The 25,815-nt window shown below is 42.9% G+C and overlaps 1 protein-coding gene across 2 annotated transcripts in view; it reads left to right on the top strand.

The window, feature by feature from the left end:
• MOB4 (MOB family member 4, phocein) overlaps nt 1-25,815 on the top strand; it is a 116,198-nt gene that overhangs the window by 27,327 nt on the left and 63,056 nt on the right. For both annotated transcript variants that reach the window (XM_069985336.1, XM_069985335.1), the window contains 2 exons: nt 5,080-5,180; nt 10,699-10,741. In XM_069985336.1, the coding sequence (XP_069841437.1) occupies nt 5,080-5,180; nt 10,699-10,741 (144 nt within the window). The remainder of the gene's footprint in view (nt 1-5,079; nt 5,181-10,698; nt 10,742-25,815) is intronic.

Genomic DNA, 25,815 nt, shown 5'->3' with positions numbered 1-25,815 from the left:
CCCCCAATAATAAAAATGCGGCTACATTCCCTATACATAATAAAACATTACATAAAACAGATCAAAAACACAAATCCTATACATATTTGGTATTGCCACGTCCGTAACGACCCAATCTATAAAACTATATCAATAATTATATCGCACGATGCGCTGTAAAAAAAAAGAAAAAAAAAACAGTACCAGAATAGCTGTATTTTATCAATCTGCTTTAGAAAATATGTCATAAAAGAGATCAAAAAGTCATATACATGTAAAACTTGGTATCAATAGAAACTACAGATCTTCCCGCAAAAAATAAGCCCAAAACCAGCTCTGTTAAGCAAAAGATAAGAACGCTATGGATCTTGCAATGTGTTGACAGTTTTTGTGGGGTTTTGATAGGAAGATAGTTTCTACTGCGTTCTAGTGGTAATAGTTAAAAAAAAACTACACAAATTTGGTATCGTCGTAACCGCAGTGACCCAGAGAATACGTTTATTATCTTATTAGTGACCGCCCATACGGATTTTTACGGCTGTCACTAATGGGCTCTTCTCTGCTGCCATCAGCTTTTTACAGCGATGGCACAGAATAGTGCAGCGGCGCCGGTAAGGCCCACAGCCCCCTCCTCTCAGCTACCTCTCTGCTACCAGAGGTGGCAGAGAGCATGGGGCAATGATCGGGGACCACCCGGTGTGGTCCCAGTACAAGCGATCAGTGGTATATACTGTATATCGCTGATGGCTTGTTCAAGTCCTACGGATTACCTGTAACCACCCCAGATTACTCATAACCACCCTAGTTTACCTGTAACCGCTCAGATTGCCCGTAACCAAAATGACACTCCTTCCCTTTTGAGCCCTGCTGTGTGCCCATACAGTGGCTTATGCCCACCATTGTATTTAGAAGAACCTCTGTTACAAATTTTGTGTTTTCTCCCCTGTTCCTAGTGAAATTGAGAAATTTCAAACTAAACATATTGGAAAAATTAAATTTTTTCATTTTTACGGTCTAGTTTTGAATACTTTACTCTAATACCTGTGGGGTCAAAATGCTCACCATATCACTAGATGTATTTTTTGAGGGGTGTACTTTCCAAAATGGGGTGAGTTGAGGGGGGGGTTCTATTCTGATGACACTACAGGGGCACTGCAAACGCACCTGGCGCTCATAAACTTCTTCAGAAAAATCTGCACTGAAAATGCTAATTGGCGCTCCTTCCCTTCTGAGCCTGTCTGTGTGCCCATACAGTGGTTTATGCCCATATATGGGGTTCTGTTGTATTCTGAAGAACCTGCGCTACAAATTTTGGGGTGCATTTTCTCTCCTGTTTCTCGTAAAATTGGTAAATTTCAAAACAAACATATTATTAGAAAATTTAATTTTTTTTCATTTTTATGGTCTAATTTTGAATACTTTCCTCTCATACCTGTAGGGTCAAAATGCTCACTACACACCAAGATGAATTCTTTGAGAGGTGTACTTTCCAAAATGGGACGACTTTTGTGGGGGTTCTATTCTGCTGACACTACAGGGGCACTGCAAACGCACCTGGCACCCGAAAACTTCTTCAGCAAAATCTGAACTGGAAATGCTAATTGGCGCTCCTTTTCTTCTGAGCCCTGCTGTGTGCCCATACAGTGGTTTATACCCACATGAGGTACCGTTGTACTCGGTAGAACCTGCGTTACATATTTTGGGGTGCATTTTCTCTCATGTTGCTTGTGAAAATGAGATTAATCTAAACAAATATATTATTGGAAAATTTCTATTTTCCATTTTTTTTCTGGCCTAATGGTGAATACTTTCCTCCAGCCCCTGTAGAGTCAAAATGCTCATTATACACCTAGATTAATTGTTTAAGGTGTGTAGTTTCCAAAATGGGGGCCTCTTATGGGGGTTTCCAGTATACAAGCCTCCTAAATCCACTTAAAAAAAGAACTGGTACCTAAAAATAATTTTTGGGAAATTTCATGAAAAAGTAAAATATGTTTACGAAATGAAGCCAGAATAAAGAGGACATATTGATAATGTGACTTCTTAACTAATTTGTCATGTGACTTTCTTTTTTTAAAAGCAGAGAATTTCAAAGTTCGTAAACTGCAAATTTTTCAAATTTTTCATTATATTTTTATGTTTTTCACAAAAAAACACAAGACCGTGACCAAATTTTGCCACTAACATAAAGTACCATATGTGACGAAAAAGCAATCTCAGAATCACTTGCATATGTTAAAGCATCACTGAGCTATAAGCGCATAAAGTGAGACAGGTCAGATTTTGAAAAATGAGCCTGGTCATTAAGGCCCAAAAAGGCTTGGTCCCTGAGGGGTTAAATTTCTTTGAAAATCGTAAATTCGATTTAAAAAAAAAAAAAAAAAGTCAGTGCATGTGCTGCTGGGCCTCCTGCACTCAGGAGAGGGGAACCGCCGCCTGCCCCCATCTACTCACCCAGGAGATCGCTGCGGAGCAATTAATAGGAAGGATCCTTGGTGTCATGTCGGTGCACTTGTTTGCTGACAGGGATGCTGTAGCTGTTAGTTGTACCTAATTCAAACATAGCGGCCGCTGCTCTCCTGACAGGTGGGCGTGTCCTGTGTGAGTCCAGTGGGCGCTGTGTCCCATGCTGCCGCACATGCTGGGATCATGCTACCCTGGTGTCACCCGCACTAGTGATGTCTCCGTCCTGGCTCCCGTTCACTGAGCACCGACCGCGGGAGGTCAGAGGTGAAAGACAGGTGAGAGCAACATGTGCCGGGCTGGTGTAGCAGAACTGAGTTAGTAGACATGCTGGGAGCTGGAGGGCTTTCGCAGTGATCACTGTCACGTGGTGTTAAAGAGTGTGGGGGAACACTACAACTCCCAGCATGTACTGACACAACACTTATCTATACCTGTACTCATCTATACCTGTACCCGTACAGCACCCCTTATCCACTATACCTCTACTACTACACCCCACCTAGATGGAGGCACAAAGAAGATCTCCTATATGGGGGCACAGAGGGCCTCATATTTGGTGGAGAAAGGCCCCATCTGAACACCTTATAAGTAGTTTTGCCAGAGTCTCCTTACTTTAACACAGACTGCTTTGAGATGCTACAGAGGGAAGCTGCCGGTCCTCATTTATGGAGACCTCAATCCAAGAACTGGGAGAGAAAGAGACTACTTGACCACTGGTGGGAACATCTATATACTTGGAGCCAACATTGACTGTGACAGCTCAGTTCAGATTGAGAGGCACAGTCAATAAAAGGGGCAGAAAACTGCTCAACTTATGTTGAAGCCCTGAACTTCGTATTCTTTATGGCCAGACAAAGGGAGACTCTTTAGGAAGACACACCATTAACTCCAATGTACGCAGCGGTGATGCTATCACTGATATGGATTCTACAAACGTTGACGCCTTCACAGTCACCCTCAGTCTCCCCTTTCAGATCACAATCAACTGCTCCTATACGTCAAATCTACGAACAAGCCACAAGGAATGTAAAACTGTAAAGAAGGCCACGTTTTAGCTATCCGCCTTGTTAACAACCACTCAAGGCTATCCGCCTTGGTTGTGAACAAGGCAGATAGCTGAAACACGTAAACCCATGTTTTTATTTTAGCTCTGTACTGTCATAAAAAAAAAAAAAGTTTTATCCTACTGGAGGTGCTGGTGTCTTTCAATTTGGACGTAGGGGATCTATCTATCATATATCTATGATCACCCCACCCAAAACTTATCAGTAGATTTTGCTTATTAAGACACACAACTCTTTTACAAAAGTATGTTGACTGTACAACACTGCTGGCATCTATAAGTGCTATGCGTGCACAGCTCCTGTGCCCATACCATCAATACGCTGTTATTATATAGCCACCCCTACATGTTGCTAGCATGTAATGCTCTCTATCTGTCTTGTTCTGGTGTCTGTCTGTTCTCCGCTGCAATAGACATTAGTGGGAACTACTGGAAAACATAAAACGGCTCGCACAACCGTATTTTGGAATCTTGTTCACCTCTGGCCACCACTCTAAGTTACTTTATGGAAAGCATATTGGTATTTGGGTAATGGACCGCTATGGTGGTATTACTTTAGAGTTGTTATTGAGTGATAATGGTATTATGTCATGATGCAGCAGTTTTATCTGTTCTGTGCGCTTTGTTCAATATGGAGGTGATAATATGGTATATGGCAGTAAAATTTGCTCTTGGTAGAGTGGTATTTTTTTAAATTATGCACAGTATATAAAGATTTCTGTGTATACATAATGTGTCATTTGTTTAGAGGCTGAGGGGAGGTTATGGCACGCTATTTCTGAATTAACAGAGTGTGACCTTGTTGCTGTTACAATATTTCACCTTTTTAGGGCCCCACTTTTCATTTTGCCCAGTACCACACTTTGCCTAAAACTAGCCCTGCTTTCTGGAGGCAGAACTGTGTGCATGCAGTAGTAAGAACACAGGTACTTACACAGGGGCAGCTGCCTAGAACATTATGGGTGGTCAGAGATGAAAGGGGAACCTTGATTCACCTTTTAGGCAAAGCGTGAAGCCTGTGGAGGAGCAGGTTAACTCATCACAGGTATAGGCCCCGTTCACAATGAACAAAAATGGTGGAATTCCGTGGTGCGCCTCTCCGCCGAGGAAACCCGCTGTACTCAGTGTCCTGCAGTATTTCTATGGAAGAATTGACATCTTACCACTTTGATTGGAGAGGGAAGAAAGTGGAGGCGCGCGCGCTTCCATAGAGATATTGCAGGATACTGAGCGCAGCGGAGAGCTCCGCCTGTAGAATTCCGTTGTTTTTGCTAAGTGTGAACTAAGCCTTACAATCCAAGCTCTCCCTCTCCCCTGTGCATAGCACTAGCTATTCACTAGATATTTTTGGTAAATGAAGTGATTTACAAGTATAGTATGTTACAGTCACATAGAATCATATGGCATTTGTTTAAAATTAGTGACCATTTAATATTTCCTTCCTCTAACATATCAGTATTGTTCAGCAACATTAATTTTTGGACAGACAAGGGGAAAATGAGAAAAAAATGCTTTAATGAAATTAAATTGCTTTTACATGGCCCTAATAATATTCAACTTTTATTTCGCAGTATATTCAGCAAAATATAAGGACAGATTGTTCCAACACTGATAAAATTCTAGAACCTCCTGAAGGTCAGGATGAAGGTGTTTGGAAGTATGAACATCTACGGTAGGTATTTTTTTTATTAGTTAGTTTAATTAAAGGGTTTTTTTGTTTTTTTTTTGCGGTCTGATAAGTTATCCAGATTACTGCTGGTCTATATAATTCAATACCTAATTTATAAAGTATTTGTCATGGTTCATTACTTAAAGATTGTACATTAAAAAAAATACAGTGGTGCCTTAGATTATGAGCATAATCCGTTCCGGGACTGTGCTTGTAATCCAAATCCACTCTCAAACCAAAGCTAATTTTCCCATAAGATATAGAAATGCAGACAATTGGTTCCACGCCCCAAAAATTATTTATTATTCTGAATAACATGTAAAACTAATGAAACAAACATTCAGAAACAGCAGAATATGTGTTATTATAAGTTACTGTACAGTAATGGAGAGGATGGGAAACGCAAGGGCAGACAGAGACTGCAGGGAGCATGAAGGAATGAGCAGGACTGGGGTTACCGCCAGGGCTGTGGAGTCTGAGCTAGTTTTCGCTGAAGTCGGAGTTGGAGTACTTAAAAAAAATCTTTAAATAATGTAGAATTGAATTTTGATATGAATTTTACAAGTTTTGCTCATGAATATATATTATGAGCAACATTCTAATAGGACACTGGCCCTATTACATAAGGGTGGTCATGGAAAAGTTGTCGGGTCACTGTTTGGCAGTTTGTTTCTGAGCTGGAAGAGTCCATTGTGTGGGGGGAGATCTGTGCTGGTCTCTTCCTGGATGCTGGATGACTGTATATGAGCAGCAGTGTAATATCAAAATATCCTGTGTAATATAGAGGAGGAGGAGGAGACATAAGTTGTGTAACAGTAACCTCTGTCTTCAGTGTGTTTTTTTTCTCTCTGGGAGAAGATTTGTGTGTTTTTCTTCAATGTCCTGTGGCTTCAGCTGTGTGTGTGTGCGCGTGCTATGACTGCAGCAGTCTGTGTGTGTGTATGCTATAGCTGCAGCAGGCTATGTGTATGTGTGCTTTGGCTGCAGCAGGCTGTGTGTGTGTGCTATGGCTGCAGCAGGCTGTGTGTGTGTGTGTGTGCTATGGCTGCAGCGGGCTGTGTGTATGTGTGCTATGGCTGCAGCAAGCCTGTGTGTGTGTGTGCTATGACTGCAGCAGGCTGTGTGCGTATGCTATGGCTGCAGCTGTGTGTGTGTATGCTATGGCTGCAGCAGGCTGTGTGTGTGTGCACTATGGCTGCAGCAGGCTGTGTGTGTGCGCTATGGCTGCAGCAGGCTGTGTGTGTGTTATATCACGATGTGTGACCCCCCCCTCTATATCACTATGGCTGACCTCTATATTACAGGTATCCGGCATTGTTAGCAGTGTTTCTTTAAGTATGGTGAATATTTAGTTAGAAACATAGAAGACTGTCAGCAGGAAAAGACCACCTGCTCCTTCTAGTCTAGTTGTGAGTAGTTTAGGACGTGGAGGCTGGAGACTGGCTGCATCCACTGCACACACAGGAGAATCTGCTTTATATACAATATTCCTTTATTCACTCAGAAGTCGCCCCAGGATCATGTAGGACATTAGTGGATCTGCTATGATTTGGAAGGTGAGGAAGACTTCCTGGGTTAGCGTACAGAGCTGTAGACCCCGCTATGCAGACCATGCCCCTCCCCCACTCGCGCTCCCACCCAGTTCAGGGAGCTCTTAATCCAAAGCAATGCTCTTAAACCTAGTCACAATTTTGAAAAACTGTGAGCTCTTAAACCAAGGTACCACTGTAAATTGTTTGCATCGTCCCATTCTCTCCCTTATGTGACCTTTTTTTTGTAAACTGAATTTTTTAATTGCCTTTATTTACTCTTTTGGTGGGTATTTATGTATAGGCTGGACTTACTGTATACAGTAAATGTTATTGTGCAATGGGGGGCCTTGGTGTTTTTCCTTTTAAATATAATATAAGTTATGGGTACTAGATTTTTGGTGATAGAAATTGGTCCAGGAATTCATTCTGATAATATTTGAAATTGTATTTGGAGTCGGGAAAAAAGGTTGCCCACTGGGCATCTGTCTCATAAGCATTTTTTGCCTGTAACTATATTGTGGTGCCATATTACTTGCTAGTGTGGTAAATTGCAATCAGTGGCATAGCAATTATAGAGGCAGACCACATATTTGCTATCGGGCTGATTGATAGGGAAGCCTGGTCAGGGTCCAGAAGCGCGGAATGGATGATGCACAGCATTATTGTATACTTGTATGCCATGCATTGTCCTCTGAGCTGTGGGTCCAGAAAGAAACTAGTCACAGTATGGCAGCCTGCCTACATGAAGAAGAAAACTGTAATACGGTAAGTCTGTGCAGAGCTTTCATCCTTACATGGTTCCAAGATGTATAGTCTGCCTAGTGAGGAGACTCAATACAACATCACACTGAGGTTAGTTTGTGTATGTAGATGCGTGTGTGTGTGTGTGTGTGTGTGTGTGTGTGTGTGTGTGGAAGAGAATATATGAGTGTATCCATTTGTTGTGTTTTTGTGTGTATGTATGATTTTGTGACTGCAATGTGTAGTTTTTTTTTTTTTTTTCCTCTCTCCGCAGATGTACATCGTACCTCAGTTATAGCACCAAAATGTTGTGTGAATGTGGTCTCAGGGTTTACACTGAGGGAGAGTGAATTGGCCACAATAGCTTGCAGCTGCTTAGCACAGCTCTCCATCGCTGTGCCTGGCAGTATCAAGTAGGGTGGCAATGCAAAATCTTTGTTTTAATAGTTTGTCTTGACACCTGGTAAGTAGACACTCACGCTTGATCGGGATCCTGGGCGATAAGCTATGCATTAAGTTTCCTGTGCTCAGGCTTTCAGTAAAGCATGGCTGGCATGCTGTTGTAGCTCTGTCCTCATTCCTACTTAGTAGGCAACCGGACGGACTATTTAAAGATTTGCCTTCCCGCCGGAAACTGATTGGTTTCTTTTAAGGGGGGTACTATAAGGGCTTTGAACATGAGACCCCTCTATACATGGCAACTCCCGGCTGCATTACATACTTTACCTTCTTAGGGTACAAACTCACTGGGCAGATCCAGCGAGACTCACTGCGGATCCCTGCCCTGTGCACATATGGGCAGCAGGATGCACATCCCGCTGTGAGTTTGTCCGTAGCCCGCCCCGTTAACCCTCCGGCCACCGGAGCGTATGCGTCATCTGGTCCCCGCTCTGGCTTGCTTCGGGGCTCCCAGTGTCTTCACGTCCCGCTCAGCCAACCAGTGCGCTGTGGGGGGGGGGGGGCAGCGCACTGATTGGCCGAGCGGGACCTGCCGGGAACCCCCAAAGTGGGGACCAGGTGACGTACACGCTTCGGCAGCCGGGAAGGGGGGGGGTTAATGGGGTGGGCTGCGAACAAACTTTCATCCTGCTGCGAGTTTGTCTGCCCATATGTGCACAGGGCAGGGAGACTCTCTACAGATTCGCCCAGTTAGTTTGTACCCTTAGGGTACAAACAGTACCCTATCTGCAGCGGATTTCTCGCTGCAAATTCACAGCTAAATCCGCTGAGGATACTTGCCCAATCACTTCAATGGGATGACATACTCGCAAAGGGATTGTCATCCTGCGGCTAGTATGTCAAAGTCAGTGCCCTTAAGCTCCAAGGCCCGGGTACATACTTTACCAGGTCCCTGTTCTGGATTGCTTCAGGGGCTCCTAGCGCTCAGCCAATCAGTGGACTGCCCTGCGAATAAATTTAACTTGTGCTATTTTTTTTCAGACTGAGCTGTACAATATGGCCTTGTTCTAGGCCAAAAAGGGCCATTTTCAGTGGCCCAAAATATATTCAAAATTATGTGCCAATATACCGCCATTTATTAATGGCTGACGGCCCAGCACACGGTTTCGAAATTAAACTGAACAATGTTTGAACAAAGATTTATTTTCCCATTGTATTTAGTAGAATATAGTGTGTGGGTACATATCCTAAAAGTGGCAGATGTGACAGATTTTTGTGGTGCAAATCTGAACAATTTGAGCAGGGATGGGGGACATTTGACCGTCCAGTTGTTGCAAAACTACAGTTACCATCATGTCTGGACATAGAAATCTGGGAATTTTCGTTTTGTAACAGCTGGAGGATTAAAGGTTTCCCATCCCTGCATTAGAGCAAGCTCCGATTTTTCAATCCACAATAGTCGTATTGATTTTCACTGTGCAAAATGCATAGGGTGAAAATCCAACAAGATTTTTAGTTCGCAAAATGCATAGGATGAAGTTTGTGACAACGCACAATTTGTGGTAATATTATTTGTTTATTCCTAGCATGAACCCTTAAAGAGTGTTTTTGCCACTGTCAATCCTCAGAAGCTAATTTTACCGACTTTCTCAACCCCTTCATGACCAAACCCCAAATTGCCTAAATGACCTGGCCAATTTTCATTTTTGCATTACCAAAATAAACAATCCTGGTGTTTTTTCCCTCTTTTCATTTACGCCGTTTGCCATACAAGATCACTATTGTTATATTTTTAATATATTGGACAATTGCGCATGCTACAGTATATAATATGCCGATTTAAAGGACAAGTCCGGCGGGACCCCCCAAAAAAAAAAACAACACAGACACACACAGACACCATACTCACCATCCCTCCGGTGACGATCGCCACTCCATTCGCCCGCCGTCCGCCTCACTGTCACCGCCGTCCAGCGATGTCTCCTTCTTCCGGGTCCATGAGAGAGAAAAGGCTGCCAGCGCGCTTGCGCACCGGCAGCCTTTTCATTGGCTGGAGCGCATCACATGGCTTCCAGCAAGCTCAGCCAATCAGGGCTGAGCAAGCTGGAAGCCATGTGATGCGCTCCAGCCAATGAAAAGGCTGCTGGTGCGCATGTGCACCAGCAGCCTTTTCTCTCCCATTCACTCCTCTCTCAATGAAGACGCCGAGGAGGAAGAAGACCCGGACCGCCCCCAGCTCTGACATCACCCGACACCAGAGAAGAGGTCCGTGACGACCGTAATAGGTAATGTATATATTCTTTAACTTCCGGGGTGGGGGGTCGGGGGTCGGAAAGTGGGGGAAGGGGGCCAGACCGGGTATTTAACCACATTACAAAGTTATATAACTTTGTAATGTGTGTTAAATAAGCCAAAAAATTTTTTTCGCCGGAGTTGTCCTTTAATTATTTGAATATGTTTTATTTATATAATGGGATAGGGGGTGATTTTAATTTTTATTGGAGGGGCTTTGAGGGTATTTTTAAAAACATTCAACTTTTTATTTTTTACACTTAAGTCCCCCTGGGGGACTTTTACATGCAGTCATTAGATTACTATCATTGCTATGCCATTATGTCATTGACAAGTACAATTGGTGGAGCAAAAAATAAGAGCTCATATGGGTCTGTAGGTGACAAAATGCAAGTGCTATGGATTTATAAACACATGGGAGGAAAGTGCAAAAATGAAAATTGCTTCAGTCCTTAAGGCGTTAAGATAACATTTTTGCTGTTCCTCTTTGTTTTATATTGATTATATGGTTGTAGCCTATGGAGTTTAGATCTAAACTTTTTTTTTTCCCTTTTTAGGCAGTTTTGTCTCGAACTTAACGGACTTGCAGTCAAGCTTCAGGTATATATAAATGTGCTATTTTTTCCAGTCACAATAGAGTGTAAATTTAGTTGCTCCTTAATTTGTACAATGCATCTGTTTATTGTTACATTGTTACCAAAAAAAGGTAAAAAATCTTGGACAATTTCCTGTATTATGCCATTCTCTGTAATTGATGTCAGTTTTCCAATAAAAAGAGATTTGACAAAAGGAAAGCCCACAGAACATACTAAACATAATTAACAAAAAACAAGCCTTGCAGATTTATAATCATCTTTTTGAACCCTCAGGAATGGCAACTTTAGTTGTTGAAGGCTATTTGATCACAGGTCATCATCTGTAACCAACTGCTGTAGTGGGCTTTTACAGAGTTACGTTTTTTACAATAAAGAATTCTTGTTACGTTTTTCACAGTAAACAATTCTTGTTGCTCCTGAACTTCTACTTTTACCCTCTGAATGTACAGAATGGAGTAGTCTGATGAGGGAGGTTTACATAGGAGCTACAGGGACAATCAGCACCATGGAGAGCCCTGTAAAAGCCTCTCGAGACGCTACTTTTAGTTCTAAGGTCAAGAACTGTTTGTTTGTTTGTGTGTGTGTGTATATATATATATATATATATATATATATATATATATATATATATATATATATATACACACACACTGTGGCAAACAGGGGTTACTCATTCTCAGGGATATTAGTCACCCTGGTTTGAGATTGTTGGCACTCCTCAAACTGCAGTCCCACATGCTGGTATTTGTTCTAAACTGTCTGCAGTCAGCTTTATTCATCCAACCATGGTAAAGTATGTGCAGGCAACACCCTGCACATAAAACAAGACCTAGGCTGTCTGACCACTAACCCAACTATATACCTCTTCCTATCTTGTTTTCCCGAAAATAAGACTGTGCCTTAAATTCCTCCCTCCCCCCAATACAGTCACCATGTCTTATTTTCGGGGGATGTCTTATTTCTGTCCCTCCGGCCGAGGGGAGAGAAATAGGACGTCCTCCCCGAAATACTCACCAAGAGCGCATCACCGGTGGGTCAGGTATGCGGCAAAATGTGCAATGTTGTGTGGGGGCCATGTCGTGCTGGGGATTAGGGGTTTAGGTGAGTCCTGGGTGGCGGCGGGGGGTTGCAACAGGCAGCCTTACTTTCTGGGGGTGCCCTAGTTTAGAGTAGGGAGTGCCTTATTTTCAGGGAGATGCCTTACTTAAGGTTAGTGGGTAGAGTAGTTGGGGTGTCTTATTTTAGGAGGGTGTTTTAATTTCGGGGAAACAGGGTAGCTGTCCTTTTGAGTCTATTGCTCACCAATTGTACTCAGTTGTCTCCCCACCACACCGGGAGCCCTCAGTTGAGCCCTCAGCTCTAAAACCTTTAAAGTTGGCTGTAATTTTTATTCCAATTTTTGATAATGTTGCATAGCTGTTATGTCAAGGAGACATTTGTTACCTTACATATATCCAGTTATGGCTCTAAGAGCTCGGGAAAGCCCCTTTGTCTATTCTTAAGGTGCATTTACACATAGACAGATTCTTGAAGCCAAAGCTAGGAATGAATTTGAAAAGAGGAGAAATCTTAGAGGGAAGTTTACTAAGGAGTCTAATGTGTGTTACTCCAATGAGGATTGGTGTATATTTTGTTCCAATATCTTGTGACCGATTTATTAAAATGTAGCACTGCTATAGTGAATGTATCTTAGTAAAAAAGTCGCTTAAAAAGTTGCAGAAAAAGCATCAGCAAACAGACAAACCTTATCTAACAAACCTCCTATGTCACTTACAAACATATTAAAAAGAATAGGACCCAAAACAGACCCTTGTGGCTCTCCACACATATAATATACACCATAATATACACATAAAATATACACCATTAACAAAAACCCTCTGATATCTGTTCTTCATCCAACCACAAATCCACTGAACTATCCGAGGATTAAGTCCAATTTTTACTAACTTGTCTGTCATCTCTCCTATAAAGCTGCTGGAAAGAGCCGAGTGCTGTTTCAGGCTAAGTTTCAGGCTGCCTTCATGGGAAGCTCTTTTGAATAGATGCTCACCGAATCTCCAGATGGGGAGTAATAGGACAGGTTACAGTGACCCATACTACAGTTACAGTGACCTATACTATATGTGGCTGCTGGACCGGAGGATATATTATTTTGGTGCTGCTCAATGGGGCTAAAATATATGGGGACCTCTGCACAAGGGACTATATTATATGGGGACTTCTACACACATGCAGCTATAATATATGTTAACTGCTGGACAGGGAGTTATATTAAATAGGGAATTCTAGACAGGGGGCTATATAATATGGGGACTGCTGGACAGGGGGGGGATTAAACTATATGGGGAGCCACTGGACAGGGGCTACATTATATTGGGACTGATGTGATGGACAGGGAGCTATACTATTTGTGGACCGCTGGACAAGGGGCTATGTTATATGGGTACTACTGGAAAGTGGGCCATATTCTATATGTGGGCTGCTGCACAGAACAGTCATATACTATATAGGGACTGCTGCATAAGGGCCATATACTATATAGGGACTTCTGCATGAGAGCCATATACTATATGAAGACTTCTGCTCAGGGGGCCTATAGCATCGAGGGGCACAGTGGGGGCTAATGCTATGCGGGGTACAGAGTAGGCCTCTTCTATGTGGGAGCACAGAGAGGGCATATGGGGCACAGAGAGGCCAAACTGCTATATGGGGACACACAAGGGATCTAACTACAATGTATGCTGGAGCAAGGAACCTAAAATGTTCCTGTGGCAGATTCTGAAGAGAAGAATCATGACTTGTGCCACTTGGAAAAGAAAAAGAAAAGTGAGCAGCTCTGATCAGAGACATCACCTGTGAGTCACTAGATATAAATTGGTGTTTCAAATACCAGCCTGTATGAGGGGGGGGGGGTAGTCAGAGGAGGTGGTTGGAGGAGGGCGCTTTTTTGTAGTTCGCCTTGTAGTCAAAATGACCTAGAAACGGCCCTGATCTGCAAGGAGGTGGAAAATAGGGGTTTAGGGAAAAATGGGATTACGTTTCACCATTAGTGCATAGTCTGAACTTTCAGGAAGAACGTCAAGTATTCCCCTTCTCCCAGTGGCTTAACTGCTGGATTTCTAACCTTTTTTTTTTTTTCAGAGATAATGCCACTACTGTGGGTTGACTTTCAGGCACATTATTCGGATGTTAGCGGTACCAAATTTGCATATGAGCAGTCAAGGCATTATTTATTACAGGTTAAAGGGTTGTCAGTTAACGACAAAAAAAAAAAAGTTTCAGTCCAACCCTGAATAAATTATATTGGGTCTGACTTTTTCCTGTGCAAATTGGGAGAAAGTGCACCTTCCCAATTATTCATGGAATTGTGTTTAAAAAATTTTCTGTAGGAAAGTCCATGCTTATGTTCATCAGGGTGCTTCCGTGCTACAGTGCATGCGCAATTCGGGACGCAGGAGCGCGTGTCCCAATAGATCCAGGGCGCATGCACATACTGGCAAGTCAGCGCGTGGCCCTTGCCAGCAACGTCATCAAGAAGCAGGAGGCCGGGCAGCAAACGGGGAGGAGAAAGTGGGGGTGAGACGTGCCTAAGTGCGGCACGAACACCTCCCCACTACAAGTTATGGGCAAGAATAAGAAAATTACTGCACTGAATGCTAAAAGAAAGGTACCACATACATTAAGGGACATACTACTTCACTGCACTGTCAGCACTTCGGGACCAGCCCAGGTGCTGACAGATTCCCTTTAAAGAACCATTACAGCTCTTTTGTTGCTTACTATTGAAGGACTGTGACAGAGTATGATTTCAAAGATGATGGCATCAGTGTATAATTCCTGTGGATACCCAAGAAAGCATGTCCAGAGAGGAGTGGAATTGCAACCAGGTATATCACACTGTAGGGAATTGGACAGTAGTGTTGTCATTATCAGACTTGAGCTCCCCTGCTCACATAATGTTATTAAGGACTTTAGTCCAGGCCAATTGAGTAGGAGAAACAGATTGCTGATCTCGGGGAGACCAGCCAAACAACAACACTGCCGGCTGCTAGTGAAAGCGCTCAATGAAGTCCTAAGTGCAATGCCCCCTGGAAAACATGAATATGCAAAAGAAAAGCCTGTGGAGCCTCATCAAAGAGTCTTGAAACACAGGACTAGCCAGATATCCCTCCAGGAAGGACCCAGCCAAGGAGTGGCTCCTGTAAGGAAACCACCAAAACCACCATATTAAGTGGCCCTATGAGTCAATGTAATGACAAGGGAAAAACCAAGGCCATCCATCCATTTACAGCTGTTTCGGGGTGTTGCCCCTCATCAGTGAGGAGCAGGATTTAAGATTCTTTGAGGTTCCACAGGCTCTACTTTTGCATATTCATGTTTCCTAGGGGGCAATGCACCTAGGACTTCACTGCATTGAGCGCTTTCACTAGCAGCCGCCGCCAGTGTTGTCGTTTGGCTGGTCTCCCTAAGATCAGCAATCTGTTTCTCTTATTGCTTTACTAGGCATTGCTCCCACTTAGCCAGAATCTTGCTCCCCACTGATGAGGGGCAACACCCTGAAACAGCTGTATGTGGATGGATACCTGGCCTTGGTTTTTCCCTTGTCGTTACATTGACTTATAGGGCCACTTAATATGGTGGTATCCTTACAGGAGCCACCCCTTGGCTGGGTCCTTCCCGGAGGGATATCTGGCTAGTCCTGTGTTTCGAGACTTTGATGAGGCTCCACAGGCTTTTCTTTTGCAAATTGAGTAGGAGGTAGCTTGTGACCTTTACTGTCTGAGAATAATCTGCCTTGCAGCAAAATGTCTTAGGAGACCTATTCTTGGGGTCCTTTCAGACCGCCTGAGATGGGGCTGTCTATAGAAGCAAACAAGCAGCGATCAGTGAGCTTGCCATTTGTTTCCAGTGCCTTTACATGGCACAAGTAATCAAGTGGTGGGGCCACATGCATGATCGGCTGCAAATCTCCTGTTTACACAGGGAGATGTGCGGCTGGTAAACAAAGATTTTTAGGCCCCCATAGGTCACATTGTTACTGGTAGTGGTCAGTTGTCCTTCACAGACGGGTAGTTGCTCCCAGTAATCGGTGGTCCCGAACAGGTAGATATTCACGCCCCCCTTAATTAGTTGTCAACTATAGATATTTACCCCTAGTAATCAGTTGTAATAGTTGCCCCTAGTTTTCCACCTAGGTAGATTTGTGTGTACATAAAAATACATAAGCTCACCTCGTCTTGTTTTCCTCATTCTGGGGTAGGCTGTGCACAAAATGACTTCAGAGTGAAGAGATAGGATTTCCTGTAGTCATGGGTAGCCAGACCAACTATCAGGAATAACACTGACACTTAACTGTTCACTAACTAGCTTCTGACAGCAACATAAGTGTTTTTCTCTCTCAGTGTGCTGTGCAGACAGTATGCGTGACATCTCTTTAACAGAGAGGCCACGCCAGGAGAATGTTGCAAAAGCAGGCAATAGTGAGTTAATGGCCTATCATTTTAGTTGTGTTACTGACAGGAAGGAGCAAAGTCAGCAACAATACCACCACCTTCAAAGACACAAGAACCTGCCACTTGACGTAAGAAGGTCATTTTGCCTCTTGACAGAAACAACGTTGGACATAGTCACAATTTATTTCTCCAGAACCTGTTTTTGTGAGCATGCTCTGTGGGCTTGCTTCACAGGGGAGGGGGTTGAATAGTGAGCAACTGCTTTTGTGCGTTCCTCTGTTTTCTGTACACTGGTGTCATCTTTTACTGTACTCCTGTCTGTGTTGAAGAGAAGTTATGCTCCTGAAAGAAGCACTCCTTCCTTTTGTCATTCCTTTTGTTCAGTTCCATAAAGTTTACATTCTTGTGACACCAGAGTGCCTTGACAATACAACTAAGGGCCCTATTACACCAACAGATCTGTGACAGTTTTTTTCAGCCAAAGCCAGGAATAGACTATAAACAGAGAACAGGTCATAAAGGAAAGCCTGAGATGTCTCCTTTTCAAATCCATTTCTGGCATTAACCCCTTAAACGCAACACTGCATAGCGATCGCAGCGTTTAAAAAAGTGAGTGACTGGTGGCCACCAGGTGGGGTTCGTTCGTGACAGAGCGGCAGTCACAAACATCAGAAAGGTGCTGATGGTTCTAGACAGGGTTCAGCACCGACCCCAGCCAGGAGAAAGTCCAGCTCTCCTTGCACTGGACTAGTGATGTCACAATACCAGAATTTTGAGTTCGATACCAATACTCGATTTTTTTATTTCAATACCCGATACCAATTCGATACCTAAGTATGAGAAAAAGCTACACCCCCCCCCCCCAACCGTTTTTATGCCGTTAAGGTCTTCAGGTCTGCACTATTACGGTGATAGCAGGTTATGGGCTTTTTATTTTATTTTACTATTTCAGAAATAGTTTAACATTTTTTAAATAAAAATGCTTAAAGTTGCCCTACTCTGACTACTGTAACCTTTAATGTTTTTCCCCTGTATGGCTGTGGTGTGCAAGATTATTTTTTTCACTGTGATCTGCAGGTTTTTCGGTATAACGTTTGTATATATGTGACCTTTTGGTCACTTTTTTTTTTAATTAATTTTTTTGGGGGGTGTGATGTGACCAAAAATCAACCCTAGACCCCCCCCCCCCCCCCCTTAATTATTGAGAGGAGGCTTAGAGGTGACAAAGTATGTCCACAAGATGGCAAGTGAACTTTGTGATAAAATTGTAGGGGTCGTAAGGTGGTAGGGGTTTGTCTGAGAGATGGAGTAGGAGACAGCAAAGGGGACACAAATGGCTGGAGCAGATTGGGAAAGTAGCAGAAAAAGAAAAGAAGACTTTTTGGGGACCATGTTGAAAGGGAAGGGGCACAAAGTGACAGGGGGGGGGTATGGAGAAGAGAGACACAAGGTAGAATAAGAGGTGGAGGAGCATTTGGGGAGGGAGTAGGTTGCTCCATGGAAGGGAGCACAAAATGGTACTCCATGCTGCATAAGTACTCACACTCCAGGTGCAGCTGGAGACAGAAGCAGGCAAGGCTGTCTGGAAGCAGACAGACAGGAAAGGGTTACTCTGCCAGGCAGGTCAGTTCCCCCACACGCAGCTCCTTACACTGGCTGCATACCAGGAATGACAAGAGACTGAGGTGTGACGGGCTGGGGTCATTATCAGCGGGGGTCGGCTAGACATAGTAGCCGAACCCCACTGCTTCTGGAATTGATCAGGAGGGGTCAGACGCCGCTGTCAGTTGTGATAGCCGGCACAAGCAATCGCTGTGTGCTGGCTAGAACTTATCACTGCTGTGAGCGGAGGGAGGGTAGGGAGGGAGGTGACGCCAGGGGGGCAGCACCCAGAGAACATGTCCGGCGCTCAGCTAGCCACCCGCCGTGTTCTCTGCTCTATACTTTATGTTAATTATATTATGTTACTAGAAAATGTACCCGGCGCTGCCCGGGTATAAAGTCTCAGTGTGTTAATTAGATTTGTTCTAAGGTGCCCAGGAGGCCAATCTAAACGTATTATTTCATCTGAGTTAATCAGTGGAATTAGTGTATACCTGTAGTGCATAGTTGGAGGGGTTCTGTATACCCACAATGTATAGTTTTTAGGGGTCTCACATATCTGTAGTGCATAGTTGGGGGGGCTGTATACCTATAGCGTATATTTGGGGGGGTTCCTGTATACCTGTAGTGTGTATTTGGGGGGGGGCTGTATACCTGTAGTGTATAGTTGAGGGAGGTCCTGTATACCTGCAGTGTACAGTTGGTGAAGGTCCTGTATACCTGTACTGTATAGTTCGGGGGTCCTGTATACCTGTAGTATATAGTTGGTGCTGTATACCTGTAATGTATAGTTGGTGGAGGTCTTGTATACCTGTAGTTTATAGTTTGAGGGTCCTGGATACCTGTAGTGTATAATTGCTGGAGGTCTTGTATACCTGTAGTATATAGTTCGGGGGTCCTGTATATCTGTAGTAAATAGTTTGAGGGTCCTTTATAACTATAGTATAGAGTTGGTGGAGGTCCTGTATACCTGTAGTGTATAGTTTGGGGTCCTATATACCTGTAGTATATAGCTGGTGGAGTTCCTGTATACCTGTAGTATATTTGGGGTCCTGTATACTTGTAGTATAGAGTTGGTGAAGGTGCTGTATACCTGTATTATAGAGTTGGTGTAGGTCCTTTATACCTGTAGTGTATAGTTTGGGGTCCTGTATACCTGTAGTATATAGTTTTGTGGAGGTCCCGTGCATCTGTAGTGTATAGTTTTGGGGTCCTGTATACCTGCAGGGTTGTATTTACCCGTATGGCAGTGTTATTCAGTCACAGTGTGTCGGTATTGGTCATGTCTGGTATGGCGGTGTTATCCAGTCACAGTATGGCGGTATTGGTCAGGTCTGGTGTGGCGGTGTTATCCAGTCACGGTATGGTGGTATTGGTCAGGTCTGGTATAGCGGTGTTATCCAGTCACAGTATGGCAGTATTGGTCAGGTCTGGTATGGCAGTGTTATCCAGTCACAGTATGGCGGTATTGGTCAGGTCTGGTATGACAGTGTTATCCAGCACAGTATGGCGGTATTGGTCAGGTCTTGTATGGCAGTGTTATCCAGTCACAGTATGGCGGTATTGGTCAGGTCTGGTATGACAGTGTTATCCAGCACAGTATAGCGGTATTGGTCAGGTCTGGTGTGGCTGTGTTATCCAGTCACAGTATGGCAGTATTGGTCAGGTCTGGTATGACAGTGTTATCCAGTCACAGTATGGCGGTATTGGTCAGGTCTGGTGTGGCAGTGTTATCCAGTCACAGTATGGCGGTATTGGTCAGGTCTAGAGGTGTTATCCAGTCACAGTATGGCGGTATTGGTCAGGTCTGGTGTGGCAGTGTTACCCAGTCACAGTTTGGTATACCTGTAGTGCCCTGTATATACATGTACTGTATAGATAGAGTAGGGGGTCTACCAGATATTACTGTGGATGTTGTGAGGCAGCTGCCCTAGCAACCATTGCTCCCTGTGAAAATGAAAGCAGTAATCCTATTGGTTGCTAAGGCTCCAACTGCCGTGTCTGCTGCAGCTAATTATATCACCTGTGTTTGCAGTGAGGAGATTTTCCCATTCATCTCTATGGAGCGTTTTTTCCCCTCCCCCTCCCCTCCTGTACATCTGGCGGGGACGGGACCTTCGCAATAACCTTCCCGGGCACCCAATGTATCTGTGTGCCAAATTTGGGGTCAAACTGTTCAGGCGTTTGGAAGTCTATAGAGGACAGACAGACAGAAGGACAGACAGACAGACAGACTTTGATTTTTATGATATAGATTATGCAGCTTAACTAAAGTATCGATACCAGGAAATCCTGGTACTGAACCGTATCGATAGTAGTATCGATATTTAGGTCCATCGTGCATCCCTACACTGGATGCGGAGAAAGCTTTCGATAATGTTCGGTGGGACTGGCTGAGATGGGTGCTGGACAAATATGGCATATCTGGAGCATTCAGGGTTTTCTTGTCGGGCCTATACAGGCTCTAGTACATACCCCAGGAATTTTATAGTCTCATTTAACCTTGGAGGAAGGAACCAGTCAGGGGTGTCCCCTATCCTCTCTTCTTTTTGACCTGGCAATAGAGCCTCTAGCTAGACACTTGATGGACTCAGACCTTTAAGAGGGAATCCAGATCAACAAAAGAGCGGTTAAAGCGACCATGTTTGCTGATGATGTCCTGTTGTTCTTGAGTAACCCGGAGGAGTCTGTCCCCAAGATAATGGACTTTCTACATTACTTTGGTAGCTTTTCCGGCTACAAAATTAATGAATCCAAGAGTGAGATCCTTCCTTTGGGAGTTAGTTCCCCTGCCTGGCTTTGGGAATCAAACCTGCCTCCTCTGCAATCACCTACCTGGGTATAAACATAGGGAAAACTACGGACACGTTATATTCTTTAAATTATACCCCCATAATTACCAAAAACTCTGTAATTGGGAAACTTGGCATTAACTTTCATGGGCCGATGCCATCTGATTAAGATGATAAGCTTTCCACTATTGCTTTACCCGCTACAGAGATTACCGTTGTTACTAAAACACAAATACATCTAGAAATTACACAAAGCTTTTACGGTCTTTTTTGGAAGGGCAGACGTCCACGGACTTCCCTTCAGAAACTAATGTTGGGGAAACTGGAGGGGGGGGGTCTCAATTTGCTGAGTATAAGGGGCCATAATTTAGCATGTCCTAGACTGGATCTATGGCTCTTCATATTTTTCCAGTTTCGAATTAGAAGCAGACTTAGCTAGCCCCTGGGATCTCACCTGCCTATTACATACTACCTTTGCCAAACCCCTCCAAGAAGTAAAACGTTCTGTCTTGCTACGGGACACCCTTGTGGCTTGGAAAGAAGTCCGCAAAGCGCATTGTTTGCCATTTCTTATATCTAAACATATGACGCTGTCCAGGCATCCAGAACTGTATCAGGGACAACCAGCTACTTGGCTTAGGCACTGAGCAAGCATGGGCCTACGGAAGGTGGGGCATCTTATGGACAGGGAACATCACAAATGGTACACTACAGTGGAGCTACTATCTAAATTTAACATGCCACCTGCACAGAGATTACAACTCTATCAACCACATGCCTTTTGTGCTTCTAGATTATCTAACTTGGCCAAAGAAGCCCCTTTGACGACCTACTTGGGTCGGAACCACACAGATCCTCTATTTCCTTTCTTTATGTAGCCCTGAGAAAATTCCTTTTGAAATCGGACAGACTTGCGTTATTTCAAACATGGTCCCGATGGACACATGACCAAAACATTGCAGAGGTCTTTTTGGCAGGATAGATGAGGGTGAGGAGATGTGTTAGCAATGAGATGCCGATATTATCACCAACCAGGATGCGGAACCGATTTTTTATACTCTCCTAAATGTGTCGAGGCTCCATGCGCCTGACAACCGCACCATTCATGATACCAATCTCACCCTCTTAGACAATGTGTCTTTTTTAGGCCTTCCCCCTCAGGTTCCGCCTCCACCGTCGCTCTCCCAGCTAATACAAACATCAGAGACTGTACACTGGGCACCACCACTTAGCGGAAAAAGAAAAGAAAGAGAGGATCCAGAGGAGGGTTACTCAATCGACGTAAGAGACAAAAGAAACAAGCAAGAAATGTGACATCATCTACATCTTCTAGTCCTATAGAAAAAGTTAGTCTTTAATTTGTCTAAATATAATCTAAATCCTATAGAAACAAGCATTCTAGAGAGGGGCCTGAATTTCTGTCCTACGTCTAGGAGCAATGATTTTGAGTTATTTCTTGATCTTAACACCTATGTGAGAAAATTAACATTAAAGAGACACTTCAAAATTAAGGAATTAAATACTAATGTTACTCTTTCTACCATGTCTCCAGCAGTTCCACTAGAGCCCCCCGCTCTTGATAGTGGGCTAAAACCCAAATCAGTTTTCTATCCCCTTCAAAGTCGTGGGAGCTACCTAGAAACTTTCTCTGCGTTGGTTATGGCTGATCTCGATTCCCTGGTCTCGCTTCCCAACTATGCCCCCCCAAAATCTGTCCTCCATTGAAAAACAAACACTCCACATATTGTCTAACACCTACATCATATTCAAAGCGGCAGACAAAGGGGGAGGGATAGTTATTTTAGATCGTGATGACTACCTTGCTGAAGCTGATAGACTATTATCAGATACTCAGTTTTACACCCCACTTACCAATAACCCATTACCTGAATATATGAAGGAATACGCGCAATTGATTGAGAGGGGCAGAAAGTTGGGGGTGATTACTAAATCTGAATATGATTTTCTGAATAACACCGAACCGGTTTTAGCAACCTTTTATTATTTGCCAAAAGTGCATAAAAACACTACAAAACCCCCTGGTAGACCCATTATTTCTGGAATTAATTCACTCACATCAGATCTTTCAAGATACATTGACATCTTCCTACAGAAATATGTCCAGGCCCTGAAATCTTATACGCGCGATTCTTCACATTTCATTGAACAGATTACCTCCAATTCATGGCATGACAGCTACCTGTTCCTAACTATGGATATCTCTTCATTATATACTGTAATAGACCATTCTCTGGGTGGTGAGGCTGTTAGAGAATTCCTGAATAATGATTCAAGCATGCCAGTGGCTCAAAAAGACTTTATTTTGGATGCAATTCAATTTATACTTCAACATAATGTTTTTCAGTTTAATCATAAACTATACAAACAAAATAAGGGTACTGCAATGGGTAGCACATTTGCACCCAGCTTTGCGAACCTATTTGTGGGTTCCTTTGAAAATGGGATAATGTATCAACATCCGTTGTTTACTAAGTGTGTACATTATTGCAGGTACATAGATGATATTTTTATCATATGGGATGGTACCGAGGCCGAACTAACTTCTTTTGTCAATGATATTAATAGCAACACCTGGGGTCTGGAATTTACCCATAATATCTTCCATAATCATGCTGAATTTTTAGACATTATTGTATTCCACGAGAAGAATCAATTACTTACAAAAACCTTTTTTAAAAGTGTAGATGGCAATAGTTATCTGCACTTTGATAGTGGCCATTACCAAAAATGGCTGAAAAACATACCTTTTGGCCAGTTACGGAGGATCCGCAGGAACTGCACTAGGAGCAGTGATTACAGGACTCAGAGTCAAATTCTTGCCAAACGCTTTTCTGCCAAAAAATACCCAGCCTCCCTTATAAAGAATTCTCGGAAGAAGGCAGCCAGCCTAAGCCAAACACAATGTCTTTAGCCTGGAAAGAAGAAGCAGATGCAAGGAAATTTGAAGCATGAACCCAAGGATTTCAGCGTCAATTTTATTACCACTTATTCTTCGGATCACAAAAAGATTAAGAGTGTTCTGAACAAGCATTGGAATATCTTGATGTCTGACCCTTTCCTGAAGGATATAATACCCAGCCATCCCGGGGTCACTTTTAGAAGGGCTCGTTCACTTAAAAATGTCCTAGCACCCAGTAGACTGAAGGACACTAATACTACTACCAATAGTAATAAACCAGCCCATCATTCATTTCTCACAAAACCATCGGGTAGCTTTAGATGTGGTGTGAACAAATGCAAATGTTGTAATAACATCACACATAGAGCCACAAGTTTCACATCCACTACTACAGGCACTACATTTGCCATTAAATCCTTTCTAACGTGCAGTACTACTTACGTAATATATTTACTTACCTGCTCATGTGGCGTTCAATATATCGGTCGGACCACTCAAGCTTTTCGCACTAGGATGAACCAGCATAGGTCCAACGTGGAAAGAGGGTTCCTTCTCCATAGTGTATCCCGCCATGCCATTTCTTGTAATAATTGTAATTTTTCTTCCTTTAACATCACTCCCATAGAGCACATTCCAATGGGGGGACAGAGATTTTAGAAATTACCCAGACGAGAAAATTTCTGGATATTCAAATTAAAGACATTAGTACCACAGGGCCTCAACGAGTACATTGAGAATGTCCACAAATGAAATAGAATATAGGATTTATTTTTAATTTTCTTTGCATATATTTTTCTATATATATATATTTATTTTTTAACATATCTATTTTTTAACATATAATCTATAACACCTATGGGTATAATCATACATTTACTCTTTTTTTTTTTTTTTTTTTTCTTTTTTTTTGCCATAAATTTATACATACATTTTCTATTTTTTTATTATCTATTAATATTTGATACTTAGTGACATATTTATGTCATTTTATCTTACACACACTAACAGCATGTATCTATTGCTATATGCTTTTTTCATCCTTACATCATGGTTATTGAGATATGAGGTTGTTTTTATTATCTTGACTTCATTCATTTTATTTTATTTTATTTTACTTTAGATCGTCATAACCATTATAACTCATACTGAAATCATAATTCATACCAGCTTGGAAACTTTGGTGTTCTAAGAGCCCACCCCTTTTGTGCTGCATGATGGCTGTATGGGGATTTCCCTGTCAGCCAGTCCACTATCTCAGCTGGACCTTATTCATTATGCTAATTCAGTTCAGAAGCCTGTCTCCACTAAAGCACTGGGACAGCTGTGGAGACACTCCTCTGTTAGTTGCTTGGCACATTCACTCATACAGACAGACTAGAAATACTTGTGTCTGAATAAAGTGCACCTTTTGAATCCGAAGGTGCTTAGGTCCATTCACGTGTATGTGTGTGTGTGTGTATGTGTATATATATATATATATATATATATATATATATATATGTATATGTGTGTGTGTGTATGTATGTATATATATATATATATATATATATATATATATATATATGCGCTAGTGCTGTGCTTTATATAGTAGTTTTATATCTTTTATATTTGAATATGTATTAACCTATGTTTTGCTTTCTTTCCTCCCCCCGCCCCCTGGGCGGGTGTGGTGGGTTTTACCATGTCTTTTAAACCACACTGTTTCCATGAGTTCACTATGCACTTTGGTTCTGAGAAAGGGAGGATACTTTCCCGAAACATGTTAACGTTGTGCAACCAAATAAACAAGTTTTTCTTCATTCGCCTGGTGAATTGGATTTTCTGGCAGTGACAGCGCTGGTAATGATACCATTTTTTGGGATTTTTCTTTTTACTCTAGCAATGAGAGATGACGTGAAACTTACTTTAAGATGGCACACAACGCTCTATATGGTTTTAATTTTCTTCTGTCCTTTCCTAATCGGCCTCAAGGACTCTGCTCTTTCCTGGTTTTCCTCCTATCTCTCTGACCGCTCCTTTAGCGTATCATTTGCTGGTTTCTCCTTATCCTCTCTTCCCCTTACAGTTGGGGTTCCGCAGGGATCAGTCCTGGGCCCTCTCCTTTTCTAACTTTACACTTTACCCATCAGACAAATCATCAGCAAGTTTGGTTTTCAGTACCATCTTTATGCTGATGATACCTAGCTGTATACCTCCTCCCTTGATATTACCCCCGCTCTTCTACAGAACACCAGTAACTGCCTGTCTGCCGTCTCTAACGATATGTCCTCCCTATTCCTAAAACTTAACCTTGCTAAGACTGAGCTTC

Source organism: Dendropsophus ebraccatus, chromosome 9, assembly GCF_027789765.1.
Source record: "Dendropsophus ebraccatus isolate aDenEbr1 chromosome 9, aDenEbr1.pat, whole genome shotgun sequence".
Taxonomy (NCBI): Eukaryota; Metazoa; Chordata; class Amphibia; order Anura; family Hylidae; genus Dendropsophus; species Dendropsophus ebraccatus.
Note: the sequence above shows the minus strand (reverse complement) of the source record. Positions and strands in the feature narration are given on the sequence as shown.